General features: G+C 39.2%; 2 protein-coding genes and 1 long non-coding RNA gene across 3 annotated transcripts; 1 reads left to right on the top strand and 2 right to left on the bottom strand.

Annotated features, from left to right (window-relative positions):
- Positions 1 to 598: 598 nt before the first annotated feature.
- On the bottom strand, positions 599 to 4,005 carry LOC137736922 (heterogeneous nuclear ribonucleoprotein 1-like). Its single transcript, XM_068476241.1, has 2 exons — positions 3,608 to 4,005; positions 599 to 2,165 (listed from the first exon to the last, which is right to left on the bottom strand). Exons 1-2 carry the CDS (start codon positions 3,827 to 3,829, stop codon positions 984 to 986), a joined length of 1,404 nt encoding a protein of 467 aa, XP_068332342.1. The 5' UTR covers positions 3,830 to 4,005; the 3' UTR covers positions 599 to 983.
- Positions 4,006 to 8,397: 4,392 nt separating this feature from the next.
- LOC137736102 (uncharacterized) lies at positions 8,398 to 11,085 on the top strand. Its single transcript, XM_068475435.1, has 3 exons — positions 8,398 to 8,613; positions 9,952 to 10,040; positions 10,139 to 11,085. The coding sequence occupies exons 1-3, from the start codon at positions 8,398 to 8,400 to the stop codon at positions 10,809 to 10,811; spliced, it is 978 nt and encodes a 325-aa protein (XP_068331536.1). The 3' UTR covers positions 10,812 to 11,085.
- Positions 11,086 to 11,628: 543 nt separating this feature from the next.
- On the bottom strand, positions 11,629 to 14,862 carry LOC137737772 (uncharacterized). Its single transcript, XR_011068841.1, has 2 exons — positions 14,219 to 14,862; positions 11,629 to 12,116 (listed from the first exon to the last, which is right to left on the bottom strand). It is a non-coding gene; the product is annotated as an uncharacterized lncRNA (long non-coding RNA).
- Between the last annotated feature and the right edge of the window lie 2,596 nt (positions 14,863 to 17,458).

The following is a 17,458-nucleotide window of genomic DNA, read 5'->3' as shown; positions in this document are numbered from 1 at the left end:
TCTAATTTATCCTACGATCAAAACACAGCGGTCCACAATCAAATTTTAAAGTGATACTGGGAAAGCTGCTCAAGTCAACATACCGTAGGCTGTTCACCTCACAATCTGTCATGCAACCACAAACCCGGGTGAAGTTCACGATAGCAATGAAGTGAGCTCGAGTACTCTGCAGAGTTTGACAGTGTTGGCATGGCCTGACTGGAGAATGACCTGATTAATTTCAAGAGAACAAACTTCCCAAAGTTTCATTCCATGTTGAACATACCCCCAATGAACATGCCCCACCATGAAGCTCATGTTCAGCCATGATGGACACTTCACTTTACAACTCGTGCACCTCCTCCTGTACAACACAAGGCCAAATACAGGGGGAAAATGATTATGCCATCGTCAAAGTGTCAACTACCACTACGATTATCGCTACCCATTACCGAAGTGACCAGCCCATGGCTCCATTGCTATCAGAGAACTACCCGCACTACATCTTTGTAACTCCTACTTGTCATATCAAATTCAAGCATAGCACCTAGTGGCTAAACTTCCTAAAGCATCTAACCTTCACCAAAAAATAAACAGAAAATAAAGCAATGATAAGATGTCAAACAACAGAATACTCAAATGCAATAAAACCAACATAGATAAGGTTATATAGCTACTTTAGCTTTGACACTACGACCAAAATGGTAAATGCAATTCGCAGCAAGTAGACAATTATAAGCACGCCAATTTAACACCACTCAGAAGCAAAACTTAAATAGAAGCATCTAGTGCGCACTAAAATACTACTTATTATAGGCTACCAAAATAGAAACTGCAAACTACTAGAATTTAAGCAATCCAACCAGTCCCAAAGCATTGTCATCCAACTTGAGCTGTTCCTGCTACTGCCGCTGGTCATGAGAAACCATTACTACCTCATGCATAAAGAGATACAGATCCATAAAACAGGATGCAATTTCAATTGAGACAGTCGACCATCAAAATTACTGCTGCTGGGATTGCCGTGCCTGAGCACTACCATATCCACCACCATAACCAACTTGTCCACCATTTGCCGGAGCACCATAATTTCCAGAAGCTTGTGATGGATCAGATCTCCAACCAGCATTTCCATAACCTGCATTTCCATTTGAATCGCCATAGCCACTTCCACCGTAGCCACCAGCACTACCTTGCTCCCCACCTGGAGCACCAACATTGTTATTTGGGACACTCCCCGAACGTCCTCCAACAGCACCGTATCCAGAGGGATTTGCATAGGATGCATCTGTTGCACTGTACCCACCATAACCATAACCTTGAGTTCCATACCCAGCCGCTGCACTAGGTGATTGACCAGCAGGTGCAGAACCGGGGCCACCACTTCCTGTACCTGCACTGCCACTTGAAACACCCCAAGGAGCAGTATTCCCATAACCCATAGCACCATATCCAGAGGGAGCTTGAGAGCTCCATGCACTTCTAGGGGCACCTGGAGGACCACTAGCATAAGCAGCATTTGCGGCATTAGGGTTTCCGTATGCAGCAGCTGCTGGACCTCCATAACCAGTATTAGCACCTCCATAACTTCCATAACTGCCATAGCCAATTCCATTACTGGTAGGACCATACCCGTAACCGGGTGCGCTATACCCAGAAGAACCATAAGGTGGAAACCCACCTCCAGTACTCTGCGATTGCATGTACCTGTTGGAGTCCATTCGACCATCATATGAATTTGGGTTACCAGCAGATGCCCCATAGCCTTGATAACCACCTCCAGCAGCACCTCCGCCACCTTGACCACCACCCATGCTACGGCTACCCCCACCAGGGTTGGCATCTTTAGGAAGAGCCCGCTTAACTTCCACTTGCTTCCCATTTAAATCATGAAATGTCTTGTGCAAAACCCTATCAACAGCTTCTTCAGTGTCAAATGAAATAAACCCAAACCCACGAGGACGTCCAGTACTTTGGTCATACATTACTACTACATCAGTTACATGGCCATAAGCTTCAAAATATTCACGGAATCCTTCCTCACTAAGAGTGGGGGGCAACCCTCCAACAAATATCTTCTTGGTCCTAACATTTCCCCCACTTCCAGCACTTCTAGTAGGATAAGCATTTCCAACTCTCCCAGTGGTTTGCTGCTCCTCTCTTGATAGGGCTCTCTTAGCCTCAACCTGAAAATTAAAACCATTATGCAGCAGAAGTAAAAATACCTTCGTGTCAAGCGTGTGGATCTAACATCACAAGCAAGAGCCAAAGAAACTGTTTACAAATAATAATCAAAGCTTCAATGGTGTCCATATATCAATGGGTATCATAAGCTACACTGACAAGAAAAGAATATGTCCCTAAGGACCATTCTTTAAATTAGTTACCGACCAGAACATGTGCAGCCAGTACATAATGGTTAAAAGGTGACTAATAGTGGCATGCCTCATACAAGAACCACAATTTTTATATATAACTTACCAACACTGCAGTTGAACAACTAGGTTAGCATTTCCTCTTTTGAGGCGAGAAAGAAATATCATCTTTGGAAGCCTAACACATTGAAGTATGAAACAATTTCTATTTCTACACGATTTTCTTTATATGATTGATATGTTATATCCATACTAAAAACCTTATTAGTCCGGAATGATCTAGGAGTTGGTCTACAATATATAATCAGAGTCAATTACATAAGTCATTAACAGTCATTAAAATTATGTTGTTGATAGGCATGGCGAGTCGCCAAATAAATCTTTCCATCCATATTTTCATATCTCTTCTCATTCTCTTTCCATCTATATTGTCCTCTTTTCTCCTCATTTTTCTTTTACATCTTTCAATTTCTATGGAATCACAGCAACCCAAAACCATCTTCTTTACTCTATAGTTCTTCTGATTACTTAAAATCCTGCCATCTACAACCAACTATAACCATAGAAAGCACCCACCAGTTATACATGAATGCTATCTCAGGGATTCACCCTCAGCAACTGAAAAGTGGTACAAGAAGACCATACAATCTATAAAAAGTTTCCAATAGTACTAGCAAGCTAAAATGTTAGCAACATTATCATTGTGGTTGTAAAACACTCGCCATGCAAACGAGTCATAAATCCTAAACCCTAAAGCCAGTCACATACATAACAAAGAATGATTTCATAGCATGAAAATAAATACACATCCAGACATTCGTTCACAAGAACAACTCTATTACTCACTACTGCGAACCAATAAAGGTACAATGGAACAACCTCTACACCATCAGCTTATAAAATTACATTACCAAGCTTCATTACAATCAGACTCTTGCTCCTTGGTATAAATACAGCGAACACAAATTAATCAAAGACGTCGAATTTTTAAAGTTCCAAACATACTAGCAACCAGCAAACCAGAAACACTGCAAAATGTCTAACAAGATAAAGCTCAACACAAGAACTCAACGGATACGTACACAACAATACTAGCAGAATTATAAAGCCTAGAAAATAAATCTCAAAAAATAAAATAAAATAAACAATAACCAGCTTAAGCACACACACAGACACAGATGCCAATTAGTTTAACACCAAATTAAACAAAAACCCACTAAAAAAAGGAAAATTGTTGGGAATCTGAATCTCACCGTTCTACCATCGATGGTGTGCTGATCCTGAAGAACCCTATCGAGAACAGCAGGATCTACAAAAACCACAAACCCAAAACCCCTGGGGCGGCCGGAGGTCTTATCCCTCATGACCACCGTCTGCAAAACATCGCCGTAGTTGCTGAAGTACTCTTTAAGCTTATCCTCGGAGGTCTCCCATGAAATCCCACCAATAAAAAGCTTCCCCTGATCGGAATCCATGTGGGTTTTCACTGCCTCTCCTTCTCACTGCGTGTGAGAGTGAAAGCCTCGATCTTTATTAAATTTTGGAAGTGGGTTTTTGGATTTTGGGGGTGTGGGATTTGGGAGAAGAAGGAAGGAAGGGTTTGTGGCCGACTAGAGAGAAAAGAGAGATAGATTGGGGAGGGGCGAGTGTGTACGTATGCTTCGCGATTGGGGGGAAGTTTGGGACTCGGGGAATGGAAGGACGCGTTTGGACGGATGAGATTTGCTGGATTGGTTGGTCGGGAATCATTTTGATGTTTTGTACGGCTTGGATTTGATGTAAGTAGAAGTCCGCCAGAAGGTTGGCTCTCTGTCACGTGAGGTGCACAGAGATGAAATATGGTCTCCTTCTTTGCTTAGTTGAGCTAAAAATGTCCCCAAAAGACAATACTTACTCCCTCATTCCTAGAAAAGTGGTAAAAGCAGGAAAGTCAGTCATACAATGTGAATGTGGCATCATTTCAATGTAAAAACGTTATAATCATTTGACTTTGAAGATGGACCAATTTTATATGAATAAAGAATTTGTGTTTTATTATGATGATGTTACTTGTTATTATAACGTTGATTTGTTCAACATAAATAAATGACTAAGTGATCTCTAAATCGAGTGATTTTTCTAAAGATAATCTTTAATTGATGATAAAGCGACTTTAACAATTTTAGTTGTCGCTTTTATACCTATAAAATGATGTTTTGTTAGAGAAGAAGTATCCTCCTCCAAATATAGTTTATGCACCAAAATTAGTTTAGTCTTTTCCTGTATAATGGTTTGAGCTATGACATAACTAATAAATTAAAATGAATTTTATGTTTTGTTTTGTGAACTTGTAAAGTTAAACAAGGAGACGATGGTCGTCAATTTGTGATCGATTGGTCGATTCAGGCAAAGATTTAGTTTTCAAGAAGTGTAAAGGGCACGGCGACAAGTCGGTTCTGGCATAAAATCTAGAAAAGGCTCAGAAATGATGTTATACAATGAATGTAATTCCTTAATTTTTCAAAACTCTAATTTTGCCCATGAGAAAAAAAATTAAAAAATCATATTCATGGTTACATACATCCTTTAGGTAGGCATATCATAGCAACGGTACCCCGTTTGATCAAGAACATATTCTATAAATACAAACTTCGCGTCACAAAGGTCTAATTTAGGGTTGGTTTGGTATTATTGTGCTTTGAAAAAAAAATGATTCTGTTGTGATGTGAGAATAAGCAGCTGTGAAATAAAGTAGCAGAGTGTTTGGTAAACTTTTTTGTAAAAGTGCTTTTGGAAAAAAATGCAATATGATAGTGTTTGGTAAACTTTAATGTAAAACAGCTGTAACTGTGTGAAATGACCAAAAATGGTATAATACTATATTATTATTATGATATTTTATTTAATATTATTATTTTATGTGAGGATTTTGTGTGGCCATGGGGCCCACACCCCATTTCCCTTATCCCTGTGTCTTCTTTTCCCTCTACACTCTCGAACTCTCTTGAAAACTCTCAGCTCTATCTCTCTCTGCACTCTCAGCTCTATCTCTCTCTGCACTCTCTCCTCCACTGAGACAACCCCACACACAAACCTTCGATCTCAGACCATCTCACCTCAGCTCTCTCTCTGCACTTTTTCTGCACTTTCTCTTCCTCCTACTCGGAATCCTCGGAATCAACCGCCTGAGCTTGAGTTGAGTGAATGTATCGGTGAAATGGAGAAATGGGTTTTGGGAAATTAGGGCTCTTGATGGGTTTTGTAACAACCCTTCTTGGGATTTACAGAAGAAAAAGGGTATTTTTGTTTTTTCACTAAGTTTGGGGGATATTTTCCTTGGTTTTTTGGGTCTCAATAGGTGTGCCCAGGGGGCCCACCTTGCTTTTGTGTCCCCGGTCTCTCTCCTCTCGGTTCTCCCCCGAGTCAACCTCTTTTTTTTCTCTCATTCTTTTTCTTCTCTCCCTTATCTTTCTCTCGGCTCTCTCTGCAACTCTCTTTTTCTCCCTGAGGACCAACCCACACACACACATGTGCCCACACCTCATCAACGACGACAGCATCACCATCATCACCGCATTAGCTCTCTCTCTCTTCGTCTCTGTGGAGCACAGAGAAACTCCGCCGAGTTCCTCGTCCTTTCATTTTGGGTAAGCCTCAAAACACTCCAAATGCTTCTCTTTTCATCCTTGTAGTTCTTTTTTGACCCCGTGGTTGTGTTTTGGACGTCAAACCACGAAGAAACACGTCGGGGAGATTTCCTCGGATTTCCAGCAAGAAACCGATGGTTTTCAAGCTAATTTTCGGCCAAACCACGACGAGTTGGCCGATGTGCTAGGTATCAATCTCTTTGTCTCGCTAAGCACTACAACTTACCTTTTTGTTTCACCTAAATTCGTTGAGTATTGAATAAGTTATATCCATTTGAATCTTACCCAGTTTCTGGCGACCTCCGAGGCATTTTCTGGCCAAACCACGACGAGTTCGACGTCGTGTGAGGTTCCATTCTCTTCGTCTCTTCGAAAGCTACGATTTTTATTTTTGAATCACTTGATTTTGTTTAGTATTGACAAAGTTATGGACGTTCAAAGTTTGTCTAAATTCTGGCCGAATTCCAGCCTTCTTCTTCCTTGGGTCTGGCGACCCATCAAACATAGGCCTTTTGGGCCTTTCCTGCCGAGCCCAACCCAAACCCATTTCTCCCTTTTTGTTTTGTTTTAATTTTAATTGTTTTGGATTAAAGGCCTTTGGGCCATGTCTAAAGCTCGGGCCTTAGGCCTATCATCTTTTTCAAACCAAGCCTTTAAAGGCTTAAGGTCCTCAGGCCATGTCCTTTTACCTTAGGCCTTCGGCCTTTGAGGCCGGGCCCTAAACCAAATCCTTTGAGCCCATTTCCTTAAAACCCTAAACCCTTTGTGACCCCAGCCCAATCTTTTTTAAAACCCAAATCGATCAGAACCCAAACCCAAGTCTAAACCTTTTAACCCAATTCAGATCCAAGCCCAGACCCGTTTGACCTATTGACCCGAACCCGGTCTGACCGTTGACTCGATCAACAGTCAGCGTTGACCTTGACTTTGAGCGATCAACGTTTAACGTTGACTTTGACCGTTGACTTTTTGAGGTTTTTGTTCGAGACCTCTCCTAGGCTAATTTCGACATCTTGAACCTCTTTTTGAAGTCCATTTTCCCACATTCAATCATTTGAGTACAGTTTGACTAAATGTACCCTTTATGTGCTTAGGGGCAATTAATTGTGGCGTTTCTGTCTTCACTAGTTGCGTGGCTCTTCGGCAGCTAAGTACTGTGAGTGGACCCCTTCTAAAAATGCATGTTTTGATAATAGAAATGCATACATGAAAAGCATGATTTGATGACTATGTTTTATGAAATATTTTATGAGATAACATACTTACTGAGGCTAGTTTGAATTATTACTATTTTTCCTATAACCCGTGTTCTTATAGAATATCCGATGGATAACGATATGATATTTAGAACATGTTTAGAACACCTCTTTTATAGTATAGATGATGGATGACTTTATACTATGAAGTTGCGTTTCAATATATGTATGTTCACTAGTTTTGTACTTACCTAGTGGTCCTTTCCGCTACAGGACGTAAGGATAGATCCGGTCCATCCGGGGCGACGGTTTGGTGTTGGCATAGGGCTTGAAGTGTGTTTCCTCTGCTATTTAGCACAGGAACGGGGAGCCGGTATGGGGCCTGAAATGTATTTTCCTCTGACTGTCTACTTAGAGACGGGGAGCTGGCATGGGGCCTGGGGGTTATCGGACATTCACTAGTGATTATTATATATACAAGTTATGATTTGAGACATTGCACATCATGCTAGGTTTCGGAAAACCTATGTTTATCATGATATCTATGTGTTTTCATAAAACCTGGGGGTTAGTACGTTGATAACTGTTTTATTATATATATATATATATATATATATATATATATCAACTTGGTCCACTCATGTTTGTTTTGCGCCCCCTTCAGGACTTAGAATCGAGGCATACAATCGCGACGTCAAGGCACTTCCGCATCGGCATCTTCGAGTCCTCTCGGCATAGGACCCATTCTTTTATTCATTCAATTTTATATTATTTCCTTTAGTGTTTTAGGATTAGTTGTATGTTCTGAACACGTTCCTTAAATGCATATTCATTATTCTTTTATATTTATAAGCCTTATCTATCCCTTGTTTTCAGCATTTGCACTCAATAAATGGCTTTCGTCACCCTCGGGTGTTGACCAGCACGTGCCTATCCTGGTATTCGGGGAATATCGGGATCGAGGCGTGTCAAGTTTGGAGCCATCATAGCTCGGTGGACGAAACGACGTCAGAGGCTGGGTCTATTTTCCTCTGATTTCCGTTCAGGACGTTCTCCACCAACTCCCACTTAATCTGGTCCCGGTAAACGGCGTCGTCAAAGACCTGGTTGGCGAGCTTCACCTAGTCCTCGAAGTCGTGAACGCAAAGATTTTTGGAGACCCACTTGAGGTAGGCTGAAGGGAGGGTGCCCAACATCTTGCCCTTGTATTTTTCGAAGTCGATGACTCTGTCTTTGGCAGGCAGTGGTGTTGAGGTAGATAGAGAAGGTGATTTGGGGGGTTTTGTGGGTTTGAAGGAGCAAGAGAGACGGAGGGGGTGCGAAGAGGTGTGGGAGAGTGGTGGGTTTGACGAAGAAGTGTGGAGGCGGAAGAGAGAGCTCAGGGTAGGATTGCCAGAAACTTTCATTAAAGGGTCATTGTTCACCCGTGTTTTAGAGGTTTGCGTAGAAGCTAAAAAGCCAGCTTTTCAAAGCTGCATTTTGCTGCTTCTGTTTTTTGGCTTTTTTTTCACCCAAAACTGTGAAAAAAAGCTGAAGCTGGAAGTTTACCAAACAAAAAAATGACCCCCAGCTTTTTTTTATACCAGTTTTTTTTTAAAATCACCTCAACCCCAAACCATACCTTACTCTGTTGGTGCTTGTAAACGTGTGCCAAGTAACACCCTCAAACACTCGAGGTTGAAAATTAAGATGTGGTGCAACTTTTAAGTGCTGATGGAGAGTCTAATAGGAGCTGAGTGCAAAAGACACGACCTAGTCTAACAACATCAATATCACACTTTCTAAAAATAAAAAATAAAAAATTTATTATTAAAGGAAAGGGACAAGATTCGAAACTATTACAATAATTTAAAGGAAATAAATGTTCGATCTAGGACACATCCATTAGAATATTGGACCACATATAAAACCATCATCGATGCCACACTTAAATCGGCTTCGGCTTAATTTAAGATATCTGCATGATGTCAGTATCTTGTGACATAATTAAATTTCACATTTTTGCTTTTCTAGTTTGTCTCCACCAGCCTTGAAAGCTTGAACGATTGGTTTGTCACTATTCACACCACCCACTATAGCAGTAAAGGAATAATTTTCATGGATCACATGATTTCGTTGATAAAAATCAATAGTCTAAATACTAGTATGTAGTGGTATAGACGAACAACCTGAGGAGATAAAAAAACATTTTCAAATGTCAAGTAGATTTACATCTTTCGATTGTGTCGAGCAAAGCGCAAAAAGCCAACGAATAACTTGTCCAAACTACCAAAGAAACGTGACTCCTTCCATAAACTCCCATGAAACAAAAAGGCACACAATTAAATAAGGTTTGTGTTGTTGTCTCTGCTTCCTTCCCTTATTAAACTCGTGCACCCACCACATCCCTTTTCATCATAATTCCACTCCCTCCCAACGTTACCATTTTCAAAAACCCTTTGGAGCCAAACGGATTTAAAAACTTCCTGTTCACCGTCACCTCCTAACCCCCTTTTCCTTCTATCTGTCTGCCTATATCAAACTTCATTCCTCCTGCTGCTACCTAGGGACTTCTAATGGGGTGTTTTCTTGCCTGTTTCTGTTTTTCTAAGAAGAGAAAGCGGCAATACCCCGCTACTAAAGCCGCCTCCAGTGACCATGTACATTTCTTTATCTTCAGGCTCAAACCATGCTTTCAAGTTTCAGTATTTTGTTTTTGTGTGTGTTTGTATTGGTGTCACAATATTTAACCCAAATTCGGGATGTTTGATTTTTGGTTTTACGATGATGCTGTAGAGACGCGTGAGTTATGTACCATTGGACTCATCTGTCAGAATTATTGGTGTTGATGGTGGAAGAGAGAGTCTCATATCTGAACTATACAGGTCAGTTCTTGCTTTTAGTCTCCTACTTTGTACTGAGATTTGATCTGTGGAATGGTTATTTACCGGCATTCGCTTTCATTGAATATTTGTTGTTTTAGAGATAAGGCCAAGGAGCAGAAGAGGTTGAAAACCCGAAAGAAAGTTAGCTTCAATCTGAATGTCCAGACGTATGAGCCTATTTCAACCGCTTACCATTTCTTGGACAGCTATGAGGAGGAAGAAATCGGAGAAAAGAATGTCAAAGAAACGTCAAAGGGAAGACTTTCCACTTCAGCGTCTGAAAGGGATTCAACAACACTGAGAGTAGGACTATTTCCTTCAAACTACAGGTACCAAAATGTTCGGGACAGCTATGAAGAAGAGGAAAGTGAGTTGCATGACAATGATATCGACGTTGATGATGAGGATGACTACTATGATGACGATGAAGACAGTGAGATTGATGAACACCAAATAAGCCGAGAAGGGTTTTCGGAGGAACTATGCTCTGCATCGCGAAATGGAGAATTGGAATATCCAGATGCTAGGGATAATATCCGGTATGTAAATTCTGTACTGAGTCCAGTAGAGAATCTCACACAGTGGAAAGCAGCCAAAGCAAAAGCAGCAGCAGCACCAAAGCACCAAAAGGAGATTACTGCATTATTTCAACAACCCCGGATGCCTTGTAGCACCAGATCGAATTTTAACCAGTCCACCAAAACTCTCCTGCAAGAAATCCCAGTTCATGCCAGTCTTTCGAGTTGGTTAAATTCGCAAAGTACTAATTAGTCTGTGGAGACCAAATTGAATCTAGATCATCAAACAGTTGCTACAACTGGGACCATCTCATCCAGCAAATTAGTACACTGGACAGATTACATTTCAGTCGTGGCCAAAAAGATAATTTTGATACAAAAGGTGTGAATTTTGGGGGGATTTGTTGGATATGTGTGTGTATTTATTTCTGAGTGTCTTGACTCTGGTAAAAGAGGATGTCTGATAGATTTGTGCTTGTGTTGGGGGCCTTGGTTGTTTGTGTAAGAAATTTACTGTAATTCTGGTAAAAAAATTGATGTCGTTCCATATTAAATAACAACGGCTTTGCCTCAAAAGATCCGTTGGCTATTTTGGTCTTGGATGTCCTCGATTCAAGGGTAGACACGAGAATATACAATCGGTTTACAAGACACCTTCTCCCCCTATCTCGGAGGCTTCTCTTACATTTTTCTTGCTTATGTCAGAAGCTGAGTGGGCCAAGTTGGTGGGATGAGTTATAAAATTTAGTCCGCCAGTCTGCCTAATAATGCAAAGGCATAGCATAAGATATGCCCAAATAATGAGGCATATGGAGGTATAGAATCCGAATAAAGATTTGATGCCACAGCAGAATCGACTCTTGAAAGAACAAGAATAATGTCCAACTACATATACAAGGGCAGTTGAAATTAAATTCCACCACCGCAGCTGTTTTCAACATTTTATCGGGGTTTCCGGGAACGAATGCATACAATCAAACAGGAAGACAGATATATTTACACTCTAGGATGGATGATATCTTTTCTCCCTTCTGTCAAGTGCTGAAGGAATAGAGAAGAAAAGGAATAAGCAGAATTGAAGCGCGTTTATTGAACAGGATATGGTTATCAAAGTATGCTGTAATTCTAATTACATACAAAGTACAACTTATGCATATGGTAAAACATAAAAAATTTCGACTGTGTTTGATATATTACATAATGTGGAAGCCAAATTGCCGTTATCTGTATCTGCTTTCATCCCTGGAAGATGGTCCACTAAGTTTGCATCTGGTTATAACGGCGATCACAGAAACTTAACCCAAAAAAGGGTACTATACAGTCTATACTTAGATGCAAGACATGGGAGACTGACAGTCTTGCCTTGGTCTCAGGACCTTGGGTCCATCCTTGACACAGTGAGTTATAACAGAGCCAGTAAAAATCATAAAAATCAGCTCGGAGAAATTTCATACTTGATTTACCCAGCAATCGTATCCAGCTAAATGGTGTACTGAACAATATCTACATAATAATACATATGCAAGAATCTGCATCTTCATCATCATCGCTAACATCGCTGCAGATGAACAATGAGACAGGGTTAGAGACTAGCAAATCAGCAATAAATATAACAGTGACATAATACTGGTGAAATTAACATCGCAAAAAGTTACTCTATTTGTAATTTTGTTTTTACAAGTAGATAAGTATGTGATGGGAGACAACTTCAATCTATGGAAATGCAACAAAGTAGATTGAATATCTTGAAACTGTTATGGAATTTAATAAAAGAAGTGCTAAACCAACAATTCTTCGTCCTGAATTGCTTTTCCAATTCCTTGCGTGCGTGCGTGTGCGCGTGCACACACCGACAAGCATACACACACTAACATATGACACACATGAGAAGTTACTTCCTGTATACAGTAAACCGCAGAGTGCATTTATGTTTAAGCAGACAATTGTGTGCTTGATTGAGGCATATTTCAGTATAAGGCTTGACTAGCATATGGCAGACATGAAGGACCCCATGTCCATAACAGACCGACATGAAGGTGACTATTCTCTCTGCATTTTCATAAAAAGCAAAAAGTTTACCAGGTAACAATAATCAATTTTATGATCAACTAAGGTCAGAAAAATTAAATCACAACAAAATCAAAATATCTTGGCGCCAATAGTAGGTTAGGCTGTTTAGTAACCACACAAATTCCCTAGAGTACATTCAGTACTAGTCAATCCAACACGTAAGAAGGAGCATTAAATGCCTCCAATATAGAAAATCTAACTTAACAAACCAAGAAACCAAAATGCCACCGATTAACTTTCCTGTTATTACAGACACAAAACTTTGCTCTAGAATCATGGGCCACAAAACGTTGTGTTGTTAAAGTTGACCCATAGCATCAGGATACAGCCCATGCAAACTTGGCATAGGCATCCTATGTTTGGCCCATTCAACTTCTTCTCCAAAATAATTGCACACACACACACACACACACACACAAAGGAAAACAATTCATCAAATTCCTTTACTTGTTCTACATTAACTTACGTTCCCACAAGAACAAACAAAGAAAAACAATTCACCAAATTCCTTTACTTGTTTTATATTAACTTACATTCCCACAATGACTTGTATATAGCAGAGAGAACATCACAGCAGGTGCCTTACATTCCTAAGGTAAAATTTTCAATGAGATGAAAAGGAGGTCTACTTACCTAAAAAAGAGGTGATTAAATGAATTGACCTAAGGGTGAGCAATAGAGAAAGACAGGCCAAAAGAGAGAGACGGATAGAGGACAAGGCAAAACTTGAAACCAGTTGGCTTAGGTAGAAAAGGAAAAGGCATGATGCGTCCACGAGAAGTCTGATGGGGAGAACTTCGGCACTGATAGCTATCTTTTACGCCAACATAGTAATCCTGCACTCTTTACTCCTTTGTTTTTTTCCCAATTATGGAGGAGTGCAAGATAACTATTGTAGAGTGCCAAATACAGCTCTCCTCCCGGCAGAAAAGGAGACTATCAGAAATTATGACTTGACCCAGATGCATATCACCCCACATGATGGAGCCCTTCTCAAAACTTACAGACTGAAAGGAAAACACCTCAATATTCAACTAACCAAACCTAAATGAAACATATAATAAAAACAACTCGTCGACCACAGTAAAATGGAATCTGAAGCTATCAACTCTTATAGTCTTATTAACAATCCACTGCCTCAAAATCAAATAGGTATCCAAGAGTATGAACTGTAGATAATAACTGCAACAACAATTTGTGACCAATAATCAATCAAGTAATTAGCTAAACTCCAATGGGATTAAGGTCTCCCATTAGAAGCTAAAGTAAGTTGACCCCTGTAATTAGATATGTTGGACAGAGCAGGAAAGTGGACATTTACCTAAAAGATGGATGGAGGTGGTGAATTATAGAGTTAACTGCGGCCGAAATAACACCCTAAATCAAAGTCAATACAAAGAGCATAACAGCACCAAGAAATTAAAAGACAAAGATATTGGCCAACAGTTGATAAAAATTCGAACAGCCACATCACAACAGGAACAGCAACAACGAAAATAACAACGAAAACTAAACAAAGCAATAAAAAAATCTCACACTTTGATCAAAACAATGCACATGTAAAGAGATAGAATTCAGCAAACGCATTACCTCGGTTCGAATTCCAGGACCTCAACAAGGTTATTCCCATTCCTATCATTCCACTGCACTTTTCGCCGAGTTTTATTCGATTTCCTCGACATACCCCCTCTCCGAGGAGGCAACAAAGAATTAGACTCACTATCTTCATCTCCATTAACATTTTCCTCAACTTTCTGAGAGTCTCCGGTATCCAACGTCGCCTCAGTTTTACACCCATTAGTAGTACAAGCATTCTTAGCATCCGTATCCATCAACAAATTCACAGCCCTACCCAACAAAATGGCACCTCCAAATAATCCAAATTCAACAAGAAACCTTCCAATCTCTGAAATTTATTAAAAAACCCAATTGACCCAAATCCCTGATTTGGACAAATTCGCAAACCCTAACCCCTGAAGTTCAAATCTTGCGGGTCGTGGCGGATGTGAATCGCCATTTCCGCGAAAAGTCAACGCCCATCCTCGACGCAGGGCTTGGAACAGCAATGGGATGAAATGGAAAAAACGACGAAACCGAAAGAGAGGAAAAAGGAAAACCTGATAATTATTAATCTGGGAAAATACAATCACTGGGAAAATCCTGACATTTCCCGAGAAACTGACGGAAAACGTACAGTTTCTTTTTCTTATTAGATCCTATTGCAGGAGGATAAGGATTGTCTCTCCTCCTACTTCTAGTGTCCTACCGTGCCCTCTTATTTGTGTGGTTACGGTTAAGCCACATTAACATTTTATATTACTATTCAATTTTTGTCTTAGGGGTGTGCTATTCACACACCTTTTGTTAATTTATGTCTGTTGATCTTTTTCAATTAATCTGATTTGACGGTTGAAAACTAAAAAGATGTGGGAGAAGCAAAAAATGATGCGTGGATATCACACCCCTTGTCTTATTATCTCTATAAAAAAATAATATAAAATGTTGACGTGGCTTAACCGTGACCACATAAAACAGGAGAGCACGAGAGGGTACTGGAAGTGGGAGGGCAGACAATCCTTATCCATTGGAGGAATAGGAAAACATGATCCAATATTCTGAACCGATTTGGGTGCGAATACGTCTGAAGAATAATTAGGGGTGGGCATTTGGGCATTTGGTTTGGTTTTGCGGTTTTGAAACGGTTTTGGTTTTAAAACCAAACCGTAACGTAGGAAACGGTTTGGTTTCGGTTTTGGCTTTTAAAAACCGCACCCAAACTGAAAATGCATAACTTTATTAAATGTTAAATTCTAATTGGTTATTTCATTTTTTTTTTCCCGATAATTGGTTATTTCATTGAATCCATACATTTAGTGTGGAGTCAACCTCATCATAATATTTCCACATAATCTCTATCTTTTCTTTCTTCTAGTATGTACTGCTCAACTTTATTCATCTAAGCTTCTAACTCTCTCTCTCGGTCTCCCCTCTGGGCTCCCCTTCATTCCAGCTCCTAGCCTCTAGAGTTCAGAGTGCTATAATATGGTAAGAACTATGATTTATAACTTGTTTTAGTTAAATTTACATATATATTTGAGATTAATTTTAGGGTTAGGTTCATGGTTGGGTTTTGAATCAAAAGGGTATTTGGTTTTTCATTGGCTAGTCTTCAATTTTTCTTCATTCATGAACATCAGAATGTCAGAATGTTGTTGATCGGTAAATAAATTATTCATACGTATAAACCTGATAAATCAAAGTAAAATTGAATATGATTCAAGTTCACGGGTTTTGCAAAAAAAAAAAAAAAAAAAAAAAAAGGACAAAATGTCATATCTGTTCCTCGATTAGTAGATATAATCCACTTCTTATTAGATTTAAGTATTAAATTTAGCAGATTAAGTATTAATTAGGCTTGTTGCTTATTGGAATGGCCATGCCTTGAAATTTCATTTTCTTCCAATTTTTATATAACATGCGAATAATGGGTAGATACTAGATAGGTTTCCGCCCAGTATACACAATTACACACACCTACATGAATTGAATCTGCCCCCTTGATTAAGGAGATATTCGCATTAGTTAGGGCTGCATGAAGTTTTCAATCCCTGCATCATGATGTGAACTCTCTTGAACTTAAGATTGAATGTGTATTGCATGCTTGATTGTTGACTACAATAAATAATGTTGCATTTGGGCCATCGAATGACTTGTTTTTAATGTCAAAAGTTCAAACACCAAAACTTATTTATTGAATTGGATGAAATGAGATACAACTAGGTAATCATAATAGCTTTTTCAAACAATGAAACTAAACCAAAACCGTTTAAAACCAAACCAAATCGAACCAAATGGTTTGGTTTCATTTTGGTTTTAGCCTCAAAATGGTACCGAACCAAACCATTTTGGTTTTGGTTTCACTCAAAATCGCACCAAACCGAATTGTGCCCACCCCTAAGAATAATGGGAGTTTTCGATTTTGTTTTACTTTTTGTTTTTTGTTTATTTATGGTTCAGATTAGAGACACATGAATTCTGTACACATTTTATAATGTTCATTTCGAAATGTATATCAACCATCCAACTATCTGTCTTTTAGGTTTTTCTCCAAGATTCAAAGCCTTATTCGTTAATTTTTTTTCATTCTAAATGAATGCCTTAATGATTTTAAATTTCTTTATTTTTTTTTAAATAATTTATGCATGATGAATTAAAATAAAGATAATTTGAATCGTTGAAAACGTTAGTGAAGATAAAATTGATTTAGGATTTTGAATATGTTTCGACTTATTTCTTTCTCAATAGGAACACAATATTTATATATGATATTATATACATATATATATATATATATATATATATTATATTCAAGTACAAGGACGTCTGGTACATTAAATTCTAAAATTGGGAACATAGACTCACGTCAACATACATTGAATCCCTATGGTACATTGACTCTCACCAACATACATTAAATCCCTATTCTAAGTACATTGACTCACACCAACACTCTCCTTCAAGTTTGTGCGTAAATGTCTCATAAACCCAACTTGTCTAGTGAGTCATGCAACGTTCTAGTTGATGCTAATGTGTCAACACATCAGCTAATTGTTCTGCAAATTTGACATACGGTATATCAACCAGTATGGTATCCAACTTCTTTCTTGATGAAGTGGCTATCAACTTTAATATGTTTTGTTCAATCACGTTGAACTGGATTGTTAGCAATTTTCGGCACTGCCTAAGTGTCATAGTATAACAAAATACTTCCCTTAGGTCTAAACCCAATCTCTATAAGTAGTACCGGAGCCACAACAGTTCCCAAATATC

The sequence above is a fragment of the Pyrus communis genome, chromosome 6, assembly GCF_963583255.1.
Source record: "Pyrus communis chromosome 6, drPyrComm1.1, whole genome shotgun sequence".
Classification (NCBI taxonomy): Eukaryota; Viridiplantae; Streptophyta; class Magnoliopsida; order Rosales; family Rosaceae; genus Pyrus; species Pyrus communis.
This window is presented reverse-complemented; position numbering and strand designations above follow the sequence as displayed.